The following is a 12906-nucleotide window of genomic DNA, read 5'->3' as shown; positions in this document are numbered from 1 at the left end:
TAGCTGTAATATGAGAATCTGAAAAGCTAGAAGCCCAAGTAGTCGATTTGTACTGAATTTCATGTTCAAGACTCAGGCATGATTGAATATGTCTGTGTCATGGCACAGTCTGAGTTTATAATACTCAAAGGCAGCCTGGTTTAATAATGGAGTCCAGCAAGGAAACTTTTTCTTTGGCACAGATGAAGCCCTTCCCAAGAATATCCTCTCTTTCTTCACATTCTGAACAACACTGTACTCACAGCTCGCGACTTCAGCTTTAGAAATCTGAAATACAGGTTTAGAAATCTGAAATAGTTGGTCTGGAAAGAATATTTTCCCCGGAATGGTCTACAAGTGAGGTATTTATCTGCAATCCAGAATGCTTTCCAAGGCAGGGCTGGAAAATAATGTACTGCTTTGTTCTGGGAGGTCAAGCAAGTTCATTTAGGAGTAATATAGCTACTTTCAACCATATAGCTTTTAAAAAACCCTCTGAACAAATTTGAGGCGTAACTATTAAAAATGCTTTAGCTGGTTTTTGTGTTTGTTAGGAGATTCTGTCATTAACTGCAACCACATCTATTTCAGTTTTGTTTGCATTCATTGTGAACCTTACAGTTGTAAATCAGATGAGGACAAATATAAATGTCAATGAGATGGGTTTAGATGCAAGGAGATGTTCCGAACTCATCTGGCTCCAGTGTTCTTGCAGATTTGTAACACAGAAACTGAAGCAAAGGGAGAATGCATCAGCTGTGCTCCTAATGATGCAATATTTCAAAATATGTGTATTACTTTTCCTGAGGGATTAGATGTTTACTCTGTAAAGACACATGGAAGTACACTCTGCCTATTACAATAGCTGAAACTGCACTAAAATAACCAGAATGCCAATGTCATTTTTTATTCTGTGTTAATTTTACTATTCAAATTGAGGATAACTTTTATTCTCCTTTCTTCTATCCGTTTATTATCCTCTGTCCTTCCCCATCACCCAATTTCTATGCTATCAGTCTCTGTATGCCAGGGGGATAAGTGCATGAGGATGGTCAGGTGCAGAAGAATCCCCAGGAGACTATCTGCAAAATGGTACTGTCATATGTTTTCATTTATGCTTTGGGGGAAAATTTTGAGAGGATGTTTATGAAATTGGAAAGTGGTATCAAGCTGGGTGGGGCTGCAAGCACCACGGGGAAAAAGAATTCAATGAAGGCTTGATGTTTTAGAAAAACAAAGAGCCTGAAAATGGAGTATAATTCCATAAAGTCAAGTACAAGGCTTTATGTGTCATAGACCTGGCTAGGAGAGGTTCCGTAGAAAACGTGTCGATTACATTTGGCCACAGGCTGAATGTCATCACCAGTGCTGTGTTCTTGCAAAGTAGGCAAGTGTCATATTGGAATGTATGAACTGTCACAGCATTTCAGTTTTGTGGGGTAACCCTGCTTTACTCAATACTGGTGAGGGCTCAGCAGAAGTAGTTGGGGTTTGGCACCAGATTGCATGAGAATAGACTGATTAGAGAGAATTCAAACAGAATTGACAGAAATCACCATGGGTCTTGAAGCTAACAGTCTACAAAGAAAGACTGAAGGAGTTGTGGCAGTTGAGGTCACAGAATAGAAGAGGGAAGGAAACGTCACAGCCTTCAGGTATGTAAAGGGAGTCTCCAGGTGCACGGTCACTGCCATAAAAAGGCACAGACCTAAACTGCAGCAAGTGAAATCCCGGTTGGAAATTAGGAAGCCTTCTGATAGGAAGGGCAGTAAAGCACTGTCATAGGTTGCCTACCCACCCTGTGTCTAGCCAGCTCTCAAAGAATGATTGAAAAGCAACTGTTTGAACTCCCCTTTACACACTTGTCCATTGTGCATGTGCTGGAGGCATCAAGCACAAGCTCAGATACATGGCACTGAAAAATCCTGGCATTGGTCTAGCAGCTCGTATTACAGAATTAGCACAGGAATTAGATAAAACTAGTCAAAGCATAGAGTAACTGCTAGAGAGGAAAGGCTGATTGCAAATCCTTCTACATTTGTGGATCTGCAGCATTTTTAGGCAAGAATCCAGAACTGCTCAGCATGAATCCATGAAGGCTTTAAATGTTGGAAGGTCTTGAGAGATACATATATTTTTAGGTTGGTTTTTTTTTAAAGTGGGATTTTGTGATGCTTCTTGGTGAAAGCTGATTAGATTGGTTGACAGGAGAGTGAGGAAGAAGCACCAGAGAGGATTTCTGTGTGTCATAATAAAGCAAATTAAAGAACTTTTTGCTACCTGTCTTTTTATAACCAAAGAAATTAAAGTGGGAAAATTGCCACTGTCTTTTCAGATCCATTGGCACTGTTGTATGCGTTACCAAGGGCCAGGACAGAAAAGATTTCTGTGATGCTAACTTCAGCCTTCCCAAAAGGAATTGCCCTGTACTGGTTCCTCCCACTAACATCAATGCTACTGACTGTCTATAAATAGGAGTTTGACAAACAGCCTCTTTTTTTTTTTCCCCAGGCTCAAGTCACATGTTAGAATGCGCTTTCGTCTCACTCGAGACTGCATTACAGTCCCTACAGCAGCAGCCTGGAAAGCTTGCTTTGCAGGAGAGCACTTTATGTGGATGCAGAAGATGCCAAGGAGGTGGAAGTGAGCTTGCACACGCACGAGACTTATCTGCAGTACCGTAGTTCTGTATTCACTAAAGGTAATAATGAATGTAGCCTATAATAATTAATGTGCTTGTAACAAGCCCCTTTGGAGGCCACATGCAAAGGCTTTGTGTGTTTGTCACAGGTCCCGTGGTTCACACTGCGGGAACCTTTACTTCCCTGTGAACAGAAAAGGGATTAATTTGAGCTTTTAAGGTAAGACAGCTGACCTAGGGGAAGTTGATTTCTGTGGCTGTTGGAAAGGGAGTAGTTTCTTTGACTTGCAGAGAAATATTGTTACCCAGTATGAATTATTGTTGTCTAATGTTTCTTTGCTTGTATTGGACTTCAGTTTACCTTTTTCCTACATGCATCTTTGGAGGGAGCTGTCTCTGGCAGTTACTCTCCTGTGAAAGATGGAGTTTTATCAGCTGAAGTGATAACTGTATTAGCTCTATGTATCACCTGATATGATTGATTTTGATAAGTTTACTAAATTGCAAAGGGTGTGGGCTTTAGATGAATAAATGGAATCTACAGAAACTAGAATCAAATCAGAAAGGTTCCTTGCACACTTATTACTGTGATTAGATCTCACTGAAATGGAGAGATTTCTCAAATGGTTTACAGGAACTGCCTCAGTGACTAAGTGGCCTGGCTCTTACAGTCTGATTCCTTCCGTGTTCCTGATTTCAGAAAGACTGAATTAAAATGAAACTGTTTGGAGAGCCTCATGCTTTTATGATTAAATAATCCATTTCTCTCATAATGAGATATTTATAGCCAATTTCCCTTGCTTTTTTGTTCTTTGCAATTTGAAAGCTGTCCAGAGTAAGAAGTTGCCCTTCCTTCCTCTACTTCAGAAGGCATGATTTCCAGGAAAGTGGTGGGATCTCTTGTCTGTCTGTTTGTTGTTACTGCATTTATCTGGTAAGCATTTGCTGGCAAGCTTGGTCATATTTAAAAGATCCTGTCTATATCTATACTGTGGTAAAAAGCATAGTAGCAGAAAAATATAGGTGGTGCATTTTATGGAAAGTCCCTGTTAGAGCTTTAAGAGAGAACAGTAATTGGTATAACAGATAAAGTAGCACTAGTAGAGGGAGGAGCCTCTGAAGGGAGAGAGAAAAAAAGACCAGCTGTGTCTAAATTAGGCTCCTAACACTGTATCTGACTCACAAAAAAAAGTTCAAGTACAAAATATTCCAGTTACATTTCAGTTCAGGCCTTCAAAGAGATGATTATCTGTGTCTTCAAACAGTCCAAACTCACTCCAATATAACTAGGAATAGCTTTGTAGCTATCAAACATTGTAGCTTTCAAACATTGAGAATGTTTGTAGCTTTGAGTATACTGACTACTGAGTATGCCTTACAGATTCTCTTGAGCAAACTCAAACATTGTTTGAAAGGAATCTGAGATCAGGCATTTCTATTAACTATTCGATTATTAATTATTAAATTATTATTAATTATACTGTACTTCTGATGTTGCCATTTGCTCTTGTTTCACATTGTGGGTAGCTGCATTTCACCAGTAATTAAGTGCTGTATATAAAAATGTATATAGATTGTGATCAAAACTGAAGGGAGAAAAAAAAATTAAAGGATGCACACACAGTATTTAAAGTCCCAGGAAGTGTCAGTATAACACATCAGTGTATATTACGTATTTATCCATTTGGGGCATTGCCTTATGTGTCTCCATTTGTGTATGCTTTTCAAAAATGCGTAGGCCTATATTTTGCACACCACTTGGTGTAAATAATAATACTTAGACCTGATGTTACAAGCTGGATGCTTCTGGACTCGTTTTGTTCTGAGATTCCCATTTATGCCTTATCAGCAATATACTATGTTGAAAAATGAATACCCTGGATCGTACACTAATTAGTAAAGTAGACATGCAGTTAGCTAGAGTTACTTCTCAAAATCTGTGCTAGATTGTCAGAAGATCTTGGAAAAACCTAGGAAGGTATCTTTTAACATTACCTGTCTTAAAAGGTTTCTTTGCTATCACAGGATTACAGTTGGAAATAGAAAAGTGCACTACCTCCCATATTACCTTCCTTGCCCCAAAATCTTGTAAGTATCCCTTTTTGTATGTAATGAATAACACAGATGATTGTTACAGGAGCTGTACTTCACTGACAATATAAGTAGTTACTAACAAGTAGTCACTTGTTCTTTATTTTATGAATGTATAATTAGTTACTCTCTTAAAACAAAATAGTAATAAGGCAACCTTTTCTGCATTAGTCTGCTTGCCCTTCAGGACAGCTCTGTATTTGTACAGCATGAGTGAGGCCTTGTTTGTTGTGGGTCACAGAGAGACCATGACTAACAGGTTAACATTGGCTTTATTATCAGGGTGTAATCACACACACGCGCATGTACACGCAGGATCTCACTGTGCTTTGAGTTGTTGATTAAGTATCCCAGCTCACTACATGGAGAAATGTAAGTCAGAGAGATGAAATGAACAATCACATAAGGAGTTCTGGCAGAGTTAGGAATACCCCCCCAGTCTCCTAATTGTGTTCCTCTTCTTCACTCTATGATCTGTGCTTTCCACTCACTTTATGAATGTATTTTTGTTATGGCAGCGCTTGAGTTGTGAACCAGAAGCCTGCTCTGAGCAAATGAAAGGGTAGCTGCTTCTCCAGAAACCTTACAGTTTAAGGGGTCAGCTTCATTGTGTGATGCAAACTAATGTACAGTTAACTAACTTATCATGGGTCCCAAAAGCTGTCTCAAAGCTGCATAAAAGAGAATTTACACTGTGGAGGAGCAGGGTACATGGCCTAAGTGAATTCACTGCCATATTGGACCATAGCTGTAACAAGACAAGCCATGGCTTTTCCAATGTGTTGTTGTTACTGATCTTGTAAAAACAAAACAAAACAATGCAAATAGAAAAGATGATCTCTTAGAGAGGCATTTCTGATTACTTCAAGCCTTTAATAAACATCATGTCTAGTAAGATGCTTATTTCTCTGTGCTATTTAAAGTGTGATATATTTCAGGTAGGTCAGCCCCCCAGGTGAACAGGAACAGTTATGCAGGGAATGGAGCACATACAAGACCAGTACTGGCAGTCCCCAACAAGCATATCCTTCCCTGGATTTTGACCCCTAAACTCTGATTTACCCACAGACTTGGAGAACTGCCAGCATCTCTCTGTCCTTGTTCTTTTGTGTGCTCTGTTTCAAAACTGTTACTTGTCTGACAGCCCTGAATGTGTGTACAGGCAACATCTAACTCTCTGTACCAGGCAGAGCAGCGTGCACAGCAACTGGAGTGAGGACTGGGACAGCTGTCAGTACAGCAGCAGGTCCTGAAGCTGAACCTGGTTCATATTTTAAGAAAAGCATTACAATCCCTTTCTATTCTCTCCCTATCATGCAGCTCCGTGAAACTCCAATACACAGAAGAGAAGCTAATCCAGCTTTTCCCTCAGTAAGTACTGGCTTTTTATTTCCTGACCTTTAAATTGCTGTTCCTCTCTTCCGGGCATATTCATGTATTATTCAGTGGATATTTCTTCCTTTTTTTACAGATTATTTTATCAGCAGCCAAGAGTGCTGGCTCCAAAGTAAGTTTTTTTCTTTGAACTTTGTCGTTTGTTTCTGCTGACTTTGGTTTGGGTGCTCTGTGGCCCTCACAGTCTCAGAGTCCTGGTACACACTGAACAGTACCTTGTTCCATGAGAAAGCTAACCATACGGGTATGTCTACAGCTGTCTATGCTGCTATAAGATTGAGTTTAGCCACTGTATTCTTGTTAACATACCTGCTGTAAATTCCCAATTAATACATTAGCACGCACACACACACAGTCCATCTACATGGTTGCTGCCAGGAGCTCTTTTTTTGAGGTGGGAAATATGTAATAGCTGGAAGACAGTGAGAAGTACTTTCTGAAACTGTGTTGTAGCTGTAACCAGCTGTGGGAGAGCTTTAAATCTATTTCAGGGCAAAATCAAGCAGGTGCCTTGTATGACCTTCAGCAATGGTTTCAGCTAACCTGCTGGATCTTACACTGGAACAGATTGCAGGCACTCACACAGACAAGTCTCTATGAGAAGCCGTCGAACCAGTGAGTTTAAACAGACATGGAAGGTTTCAGGCAGCAGCAGCTAAGAAGTGACTTAGGCAAATGCTCCTTGTCAGCTCATGTTTGTTAGCAGTCTCCTTCGGTCCAGCTCCAATGACCTGACTCTTATCTCTAGCAGTTCACCTTCAACAGCCACCATTCTTTTGCACATTAATATACACACCCCATTGGTACATACATATATTCCTTCCCCCCCACTATTTCAACAGGCCTTGCTAGGCCTGACTATTTCTCCCTTCCGTATTTGAATAAATTAATGTGCGAAATCAGCTAGTACGTACTGGACTAAATGAGGAGAGAATCTTGTAGCTTTTAGTGCTCTATGTCTTCCAAAGGGAGTTCACTAGCACACACTGAGGAGATGCATACCATGGAAATGAGTCATGGGGAAACCCAGTGCAGACCTCTAAAATGAAATGAAAAAAAAGCCCTTCTTAAAGAAGCAAACTTGCAGATTTCCTTCTCTCTCTCTCTCCTCATCTAAAAAAGGATAATTAACCCAGGAGAACAGCTCAGTTAGTACATTTTCTACGAACCAAATTCTTCTTCCTATATAATTTCATCTTTTAATCATACGCATTACTATAGGAGGGAGTGAAATTGTTATTCTCTTATCCACTCAGACTGAAAGTATTAGATCTGGGTTGAAAGTGTACTGCTGCCTCAGCCATCAAACTGCTCCCCACAGATCCCTTGGTTTGGTTCTTGTGCTACTATTGCCTTGGGAGCGTGTCAGATGGGAGACTGCTTCAGCCTCCAAGTGTGGCCCTGTGCTGTGCATGACAAATTTCATTAGCAGAGTGCTATAGATCATGGGCTGGGGCGAATGTGAGTGGGCTAGGGTAAATTACACATTATAAATGACATCTTGTTTTAAAATCAAAAAGGTAAGAATGAAACCCTGAAAACAAAGAAAGTTGAAATAGCATTGTGTAGCTGTAATAGGGCATAATCAGACTCCGCTGCATATATATTCAATATTTCCACTACCCACACAGGAGATTAAGGATTTTCTATAACTTTGTTACACATTTGAATGTTGGCTCACATACAGAATTTTAAATTCTATCTGAATGTGTTAAAGCTATATATAAATACTGGAAAAAACAAACTGTCATGCCGCAAGCTGTGTTTTAATAACACGGCAATGGGGTATATTTTCATAGTAATATTCATATTATTACTTGTGGTTTAGTTTGTATGTAGCAATCTGCATCAGACTGATAGCAAATATGCATAGCTTCTTATTCTGTAAGTTCAGTGGTCATTAAACTCTCCTTAGCAGAAAAGTCCTATGAGCTTAAATGAGATTTTAGTAGATCCTGGGGTTTTTGCCAGTTTGTTAAACAGTGCTTGATTTCATCCCAGGAACTGAAATGTCCATGCTCAGTAATCTTAAATAAGAGGGCAGGGAAAAAAATCTGAAGATAATAATATCCATAATGAGTTAATGCTGATACACACACTCTTCTTCTAACTGTCTTTTGAATGTTTCTTTCCCATTTACTGGCCTTTAAACCAAAGGAACAGTTACATTTCATTAACATTCCCTTTCTTTTCCTTCAGGCGTCAGGATGTGCTGACAGTCACACCATGGCTGGCCCCCATCATCTGGGAAGGAACCTTCAATTCTGAGATCCTAGACAGTGCCTACAGGCCACTGAACCTCACCATAGGGGTAACAGCCTTTGCCATTGGAAAGTAAGTGAACCACTCAGTGGGCACAGTTCTTGGGTTGATGTACTTCCTCTGTCAAAAGATCGTTTTGGCTTTTCTTGTCCTCAGCAGAGCTGAAATCTGTCCCAATCTGTAGTAAACTTTCATGCCCAGGTATTGTGTCTGTAATCGTACAAGCCTACAAGATAATGGACTCAGCACCCAAGGTACCTGGAAGCCTGGTCAGTATTTTTTAAGAATTAGCATGTGCCTTGGGTATTAGAGCTGTAGATAGGTGGTTGGTTGGTCAAAGTAGGGATAATCCACTTGTTCCTTGTCCTCCACTGTACTTTACCTATTGCATGTATACTGTATGGATCCTTGCAGCAATAGCTAGTCAACACTCTTCATCCCTTGTCTTCTTCCATTCATTAAAGTATCCTTCATAATCCACTATGCATCCCCTTGTCTCTGCTGTGCTATTCACGTGTTGTGTCTGCACAGATACACAAGGTTTGTGGGCGGCTTCTTGGAGTCGGCAGAGAAACATTTCATGAAAGGCTATCGGGTGAACTATTACATCTTCACGGACAACCCTGAGACAATTCCTGATGTCCAGCTGCAACCTGGACGAAGGTTTGTCATTGTCCCTATCAAGAAATACTCCAGCTGGCAAGAGATCTCCATGCGCAGGATGGAGGCCATAAACAAGCACATAGCAGAGACAAGTCATCAGGAGGTGGACTACCTCTTCTGCCTGGACATTGACATGGTGTTCTACAATGCCTGGGGGCCCGAGACCCTGGGTGATACAGTAGCAGCCATACACCCCGGCTATTTCAATGTCCCTCGAAGCCAGTTCCCTTATGAGAGGAGGAGCTCTTCAGCAGCCTACATCCCTGATGGAGAGGGGGACTTCTACTATGGAGGAGCCGTGTTTGGAGGGCTGGTCAAGAAAGTCTATGAGTTCACCAAGACTTGCCACATGACCATCCTGGCGGACAAAGCCAATGGGATCATGGCAGCCTGGCAGGAAGAAAGTCATCTCAACAGGCACTTCCTCTCCCACAAACCCTCCAAAGTGCTTTCTCCAGAGTATTTATGGGATGACAGGAAGCCAAAGCCCCCTGAAATTCACGTAATACGTTTTTCCACAGTGGATAAGAACTACAACGAGATAAGAGGTTGACCATCTGATCCCTGCAGAGGTGTCCTCCACGCAATCAAATCCACTGAATATTAGCTCCCACAGAACATGCCCCACCATGAATTTTTGTTCCCAGTGTGAACAAACTGAGAAAGGAACATGTGGATAATTTCTCTGGAGAATGGGACTCTTAATGCATTTCGGAAGCAGCAGCCAAGGTGGAGGTGAGAATGAAAAGGTTTCTAGGTTCCTAATCTTTGTAAATACAAGCATCCTGGTTGAGGCTGCAGCACACAAAAAGGCATCCAAAAGGCCAGTTACCAAATATAAGGCTGTCCTTATAGCAAGGCTGCAGATGCCTTTACCTGAGTGTTTCCTGAGGCCCAGCAGAAGCTTAGCAAGATCAAAATGGTATTTGACATTCCTGTGGAGAAGAAGACCTAGAGTTTTAGTAAAGACCTTTTCACTTAAAAATCCAGCTTTGCAGGGCAATTAATTTTCATGCATTGTGATTTAAACTCACACCCTTTTTCAGGATCAGGAGGAAACTTGCTCTCAGAGCAAGTTATCCCTGATTAATGTGCAACAGGATTTCTTGGACCTTCTCAGCGGAGAGCTGGTGCCAGCCATTGCCAGTAAGAACCCTGGTCTGACAGGACAAATAGTGTGAATTCATATAGCAGTTATCTTCCACGTTCCAATCTGTGTTTTGGAGACCCAAGTTTAGACAGAACTGGCAAAGCTCAGACCCAGACTGAACTTGTTTGGGTTTATTTCAATCACAGATGTGCTCTGAACCTTTTCCCTGGTTCCCATGTCTCTGTAGATCATGTAATCTTTTCCAACACAGAAAATCTGGTATTGAGAGGTTCATGTTCCTATCCATTGCTTCAGTCCTTTCCAACTTTTCTAAGCTCTGTGAAATAAATTGGCTAGAAGCTGCTGGAACTGGCAGTAAGAGCTGATGTATTTCCAGCAAACAGGGTGATTTCATTTTATAATGAAATGCTCTAGTGAAACTGTGAGTTCAGTCTAGAGCTGGAAGTAGGCTGGGGTTAACATTTTCTTTGCACGAATGTGATGAGAAGCTGAACCAGGCGTTTTGCAGCCTTTAAAGCCTGACAGCTCACTCGGGTGAAGAAGTGGGGGGGGGGGTCCAAACACAGGGGAACAGCCACAGCTTGCCAACAATGACAGCATAATTGTCAACTGAGGTCAAAGCATGGAAGTTCGTCAGCCACATCCCTTGCCGCAGCACATCTGCCATAAACATCTTCTCCGTTACCTCCCAAGGCATGCTACCAAAGGGCTGTGCAAATCCATGCCATGCTCATTTAATGTGAGCAGGGAGAGGGACCACAGGGAGCAGCAGAGAATGGCAGTGCTGTACGTCACGGAGAGGAGAAGCAGGGGTGAAAGGGCTAAGCTGACTGTTTCTAAGGGAACAGTTTAAAAAAAAAAAAAAAGAAAAGGAAAAAAAGGCTCATTTAGCAGAGAGAGAGAAAATGGGGAAGAGGTGCCTGACTGTTCTTGCTTCTCTTCACATGAAAAATTGCTGTATGGCAGCGTATCAAGTATTTGAAGCTTTAGGGCCCCACCACTGATTGCAAATGACTTAACGAGCCCTTTCAGTCCTGTGTGAGCCGCTGAAAATGGCACTTGCCAGTGTCATTGTAGGCATTTCATCTTCCAGAAGACTAATTAGAAAATCTTTCATGGTACCCATAATATAGATAAGGTACACAAAACACCTCCAGCCCAAAACCCTTAGTGGCAGTTGGGTCTCTTGATTCATGCTTTATCCAGCAAAGGGTTTACCCTATTGTATTTTCTCCAGACTGTTCTTAGTGCTGTGGTGCTGGAGGAAGACACCCCTCTACATAACTAAATCAAAACTGAATCTCCTGTGAAGATGTCTATGTTTGGTAACCACGCACCTCATCTAAGCCAAAAGGGTGAAGAAAGATCCTTATCCAAATATTTCCAAAAAGATATATTCCCAACAGGATTCCAGGATTAATACTGTATATTTCTTATTTGTAAAACAGTTGTGTCCAAAGGCCATGACTGCAACTAAGGTCTCATTATGCCAGTTGCATATGGATTTTTTTATGAGCCAAAAGGAACTGTCTAGTCTGATCTGCACAGGACAAGCCAGGTAATTTTATCTCCCGATGTCAGTATCAAGCTCACAATACATAGCTGGTCTGTGCTAGATCTCTCAGAAAAGCATTCAGATCCAATAAAAACATGAAGTGGCAGAGCAGCCACAAATCTATAGATCAGCTGTGCCAATGGCTAATTCCCCTTATGCCTTAATTCTGCTCTAAATTGGTCTGTGTTTGCAGCCTGTATTTGCAGCCATTGGGCTTCATTCTGCCATACTAAATTACTAGAATTCCTGTGCAGATATTCATAGCCTATACTAAATCCACCATGAGAGGAAGTTCTCCAGCACAAATGATGCGTGATAGAAGGTGTCCTATGTTTCTGGGGTACCTGTTCTGAAAAACCTTTGTGAAAGGCTTGGTCTCCGGCTCTGCTTCCTAGCCACCTTTTGGCCGAATCCAGGACCCTGTGATTGACGTGGTAATGGCCTGATTTGTGCAGTGCCAAACATGTTTATCTTCCTGGCAGGCCTGCAGCTTCTCCCCAGGGGAATGTCTTGTGTCACATGTTATGTGACACAGTTCAGCTCGACAGGGCTGTGATTTGAAGCAGTACCTAGAAACTCCCTATGTCTCCAGTGAGCAGAAGAATGTGACTGCAGAAACACACTCCCCAGTGCAGTGTGGGAGATGGTCCCTGAATCAGCTCATGCCCTCCTCTAATTAATGAAAGCCTGGACTTCAGTTGTCATCTCCTGCTGATTAATCCCCTTCCCCCAACACCAGCAGCAAGCTTTCCTTCTCTCATTTAGATTGTGCAGCCTGAGGCTTGTGGGCAGCGTGGGAGTTTCACAAGGACCTACTTTCTGATCAGAATTCCCCACCAATATCCATTGCTCAGTGGGGAAACTGAGGCATATGGTAGCAAGGCAGCAGAGTGGCACTCTTGCATGTGAGGTCTTGCTCTGTTCACCACAGGGGACAATGCAGTCTCACATGTCTATGTGCCAAGGGAATTTGGACTTGGAAACGTGCATGCAGTACTACATGAAAAGTGAATCACCACGTGTAAATAAATCATCAGCCGATTTACACTGCCTGAGAATCTGATCATGCTTTCAAGGTATTTCTGACTCAAGCCCTGCTTGTCCTTAACCAAGCCTCAGATCAGTAGCTTATTGCCTTCCCAAGGGCCCCTTGTTCCATCCATGCCTTTCTGCTCAGCCGGAACAGACTCATCATTCATTGTCCGTCTA

The 12906-nt window shown here is 41.8% G+C and overlaps 1 protein-coding gene across 5 annotated transcripts; it reads left to right on the top strand.

The window, feature by feature from the left end:
• Positions 1 to 74: 74 nt before the first annotated feature.
• Positions 75 to 12742, top strand: GBGT1 (globoside alpha-1,3-N-acetylgalactosaminyltransferase 1 (FORS blood group)). Of its 5 annotated transcripts, XM_069770841.1 has the most exons (9): positions 75 to 1071; positions 2491 to 2680; positions 2770 to 2840; positions 3447 to 3554; positions 4646 to 4708; positions 6032 to 6082; positions 6183 to 6218; positions 8306 to 8440; positions 8900 to 12742. In XM_069770841.1, the coding sequence occupies exons 4-9, from the start codon at positions 3493 to 3495 to the stop codon at positions 9582 to 9584; spliced, it is 1032 nt and encodes a 343-aa protein (XP_069626942.1). In that variant the 5' UTR covers positions 75 to 1071; positions 2491 to 2680; positions 2770 to 2840; positions 3447 to 3492; the 3' UTR covers positions 9585 to 12742. The 5 variants fall into 5 exon arrangements, with proteins under 5 accessions (XP_069626942.1, XP_009928660.1, XP_069626944.1 ...); XM_009930358.2 differs by lacking the exon at positions 2770 to 2840; XM_069770843.1 differs by lacking the exons at positions 2770 to 2840; positions 3447 to 3554; positions 4646 to 4708 and having other exon boundaries at positions 6158 to 6218.
• The last annotated feature ends 164 nt before the right edge of the window (positions 12743 to 12906 follow it).

This window comes from Haliaeetus albicilla, chromosome 26 (genome assembly GCF_947461875.1).
Source record: "Haliaeetus albicilla chromosome 26, bHalAlb1.1, whole genome shotgun sequence".
NCBI lineage: Eukaryota > Metazoa > Chordata > Aves > Accipitriformes > Accipitridae > Haliaeetus > Haliaeetus albicilla.
This window is presented reverse-complemented; position numbering and strand designations above follow the sequence as displayed.

Bases quoted from the DNA above. Each gene is read 5' to 3' on its own strand.
- GBGT1 (XM_009930358.2), top strand. From the start codon at position 3,493: ATGATTTCCAGGAAAGTGGTGGGATCTCTTGTCTGTCTGTTTGTTGTT. The intron at 4,709-6,031 runs GTAAGTATCCCT...CCTATCATGCAG, and splicing joins CTTCCTTGCCCCAAAATCTT to CTCCGTGAAACTCCAATACA. The intron at 6,083-6,182 runs GTAAGTACTGGC...CTTTTTTTACAG, and splicing joins CTAATCCAGCTTTTCCCTCA to ATTATTTTATCAGCAGCCAA.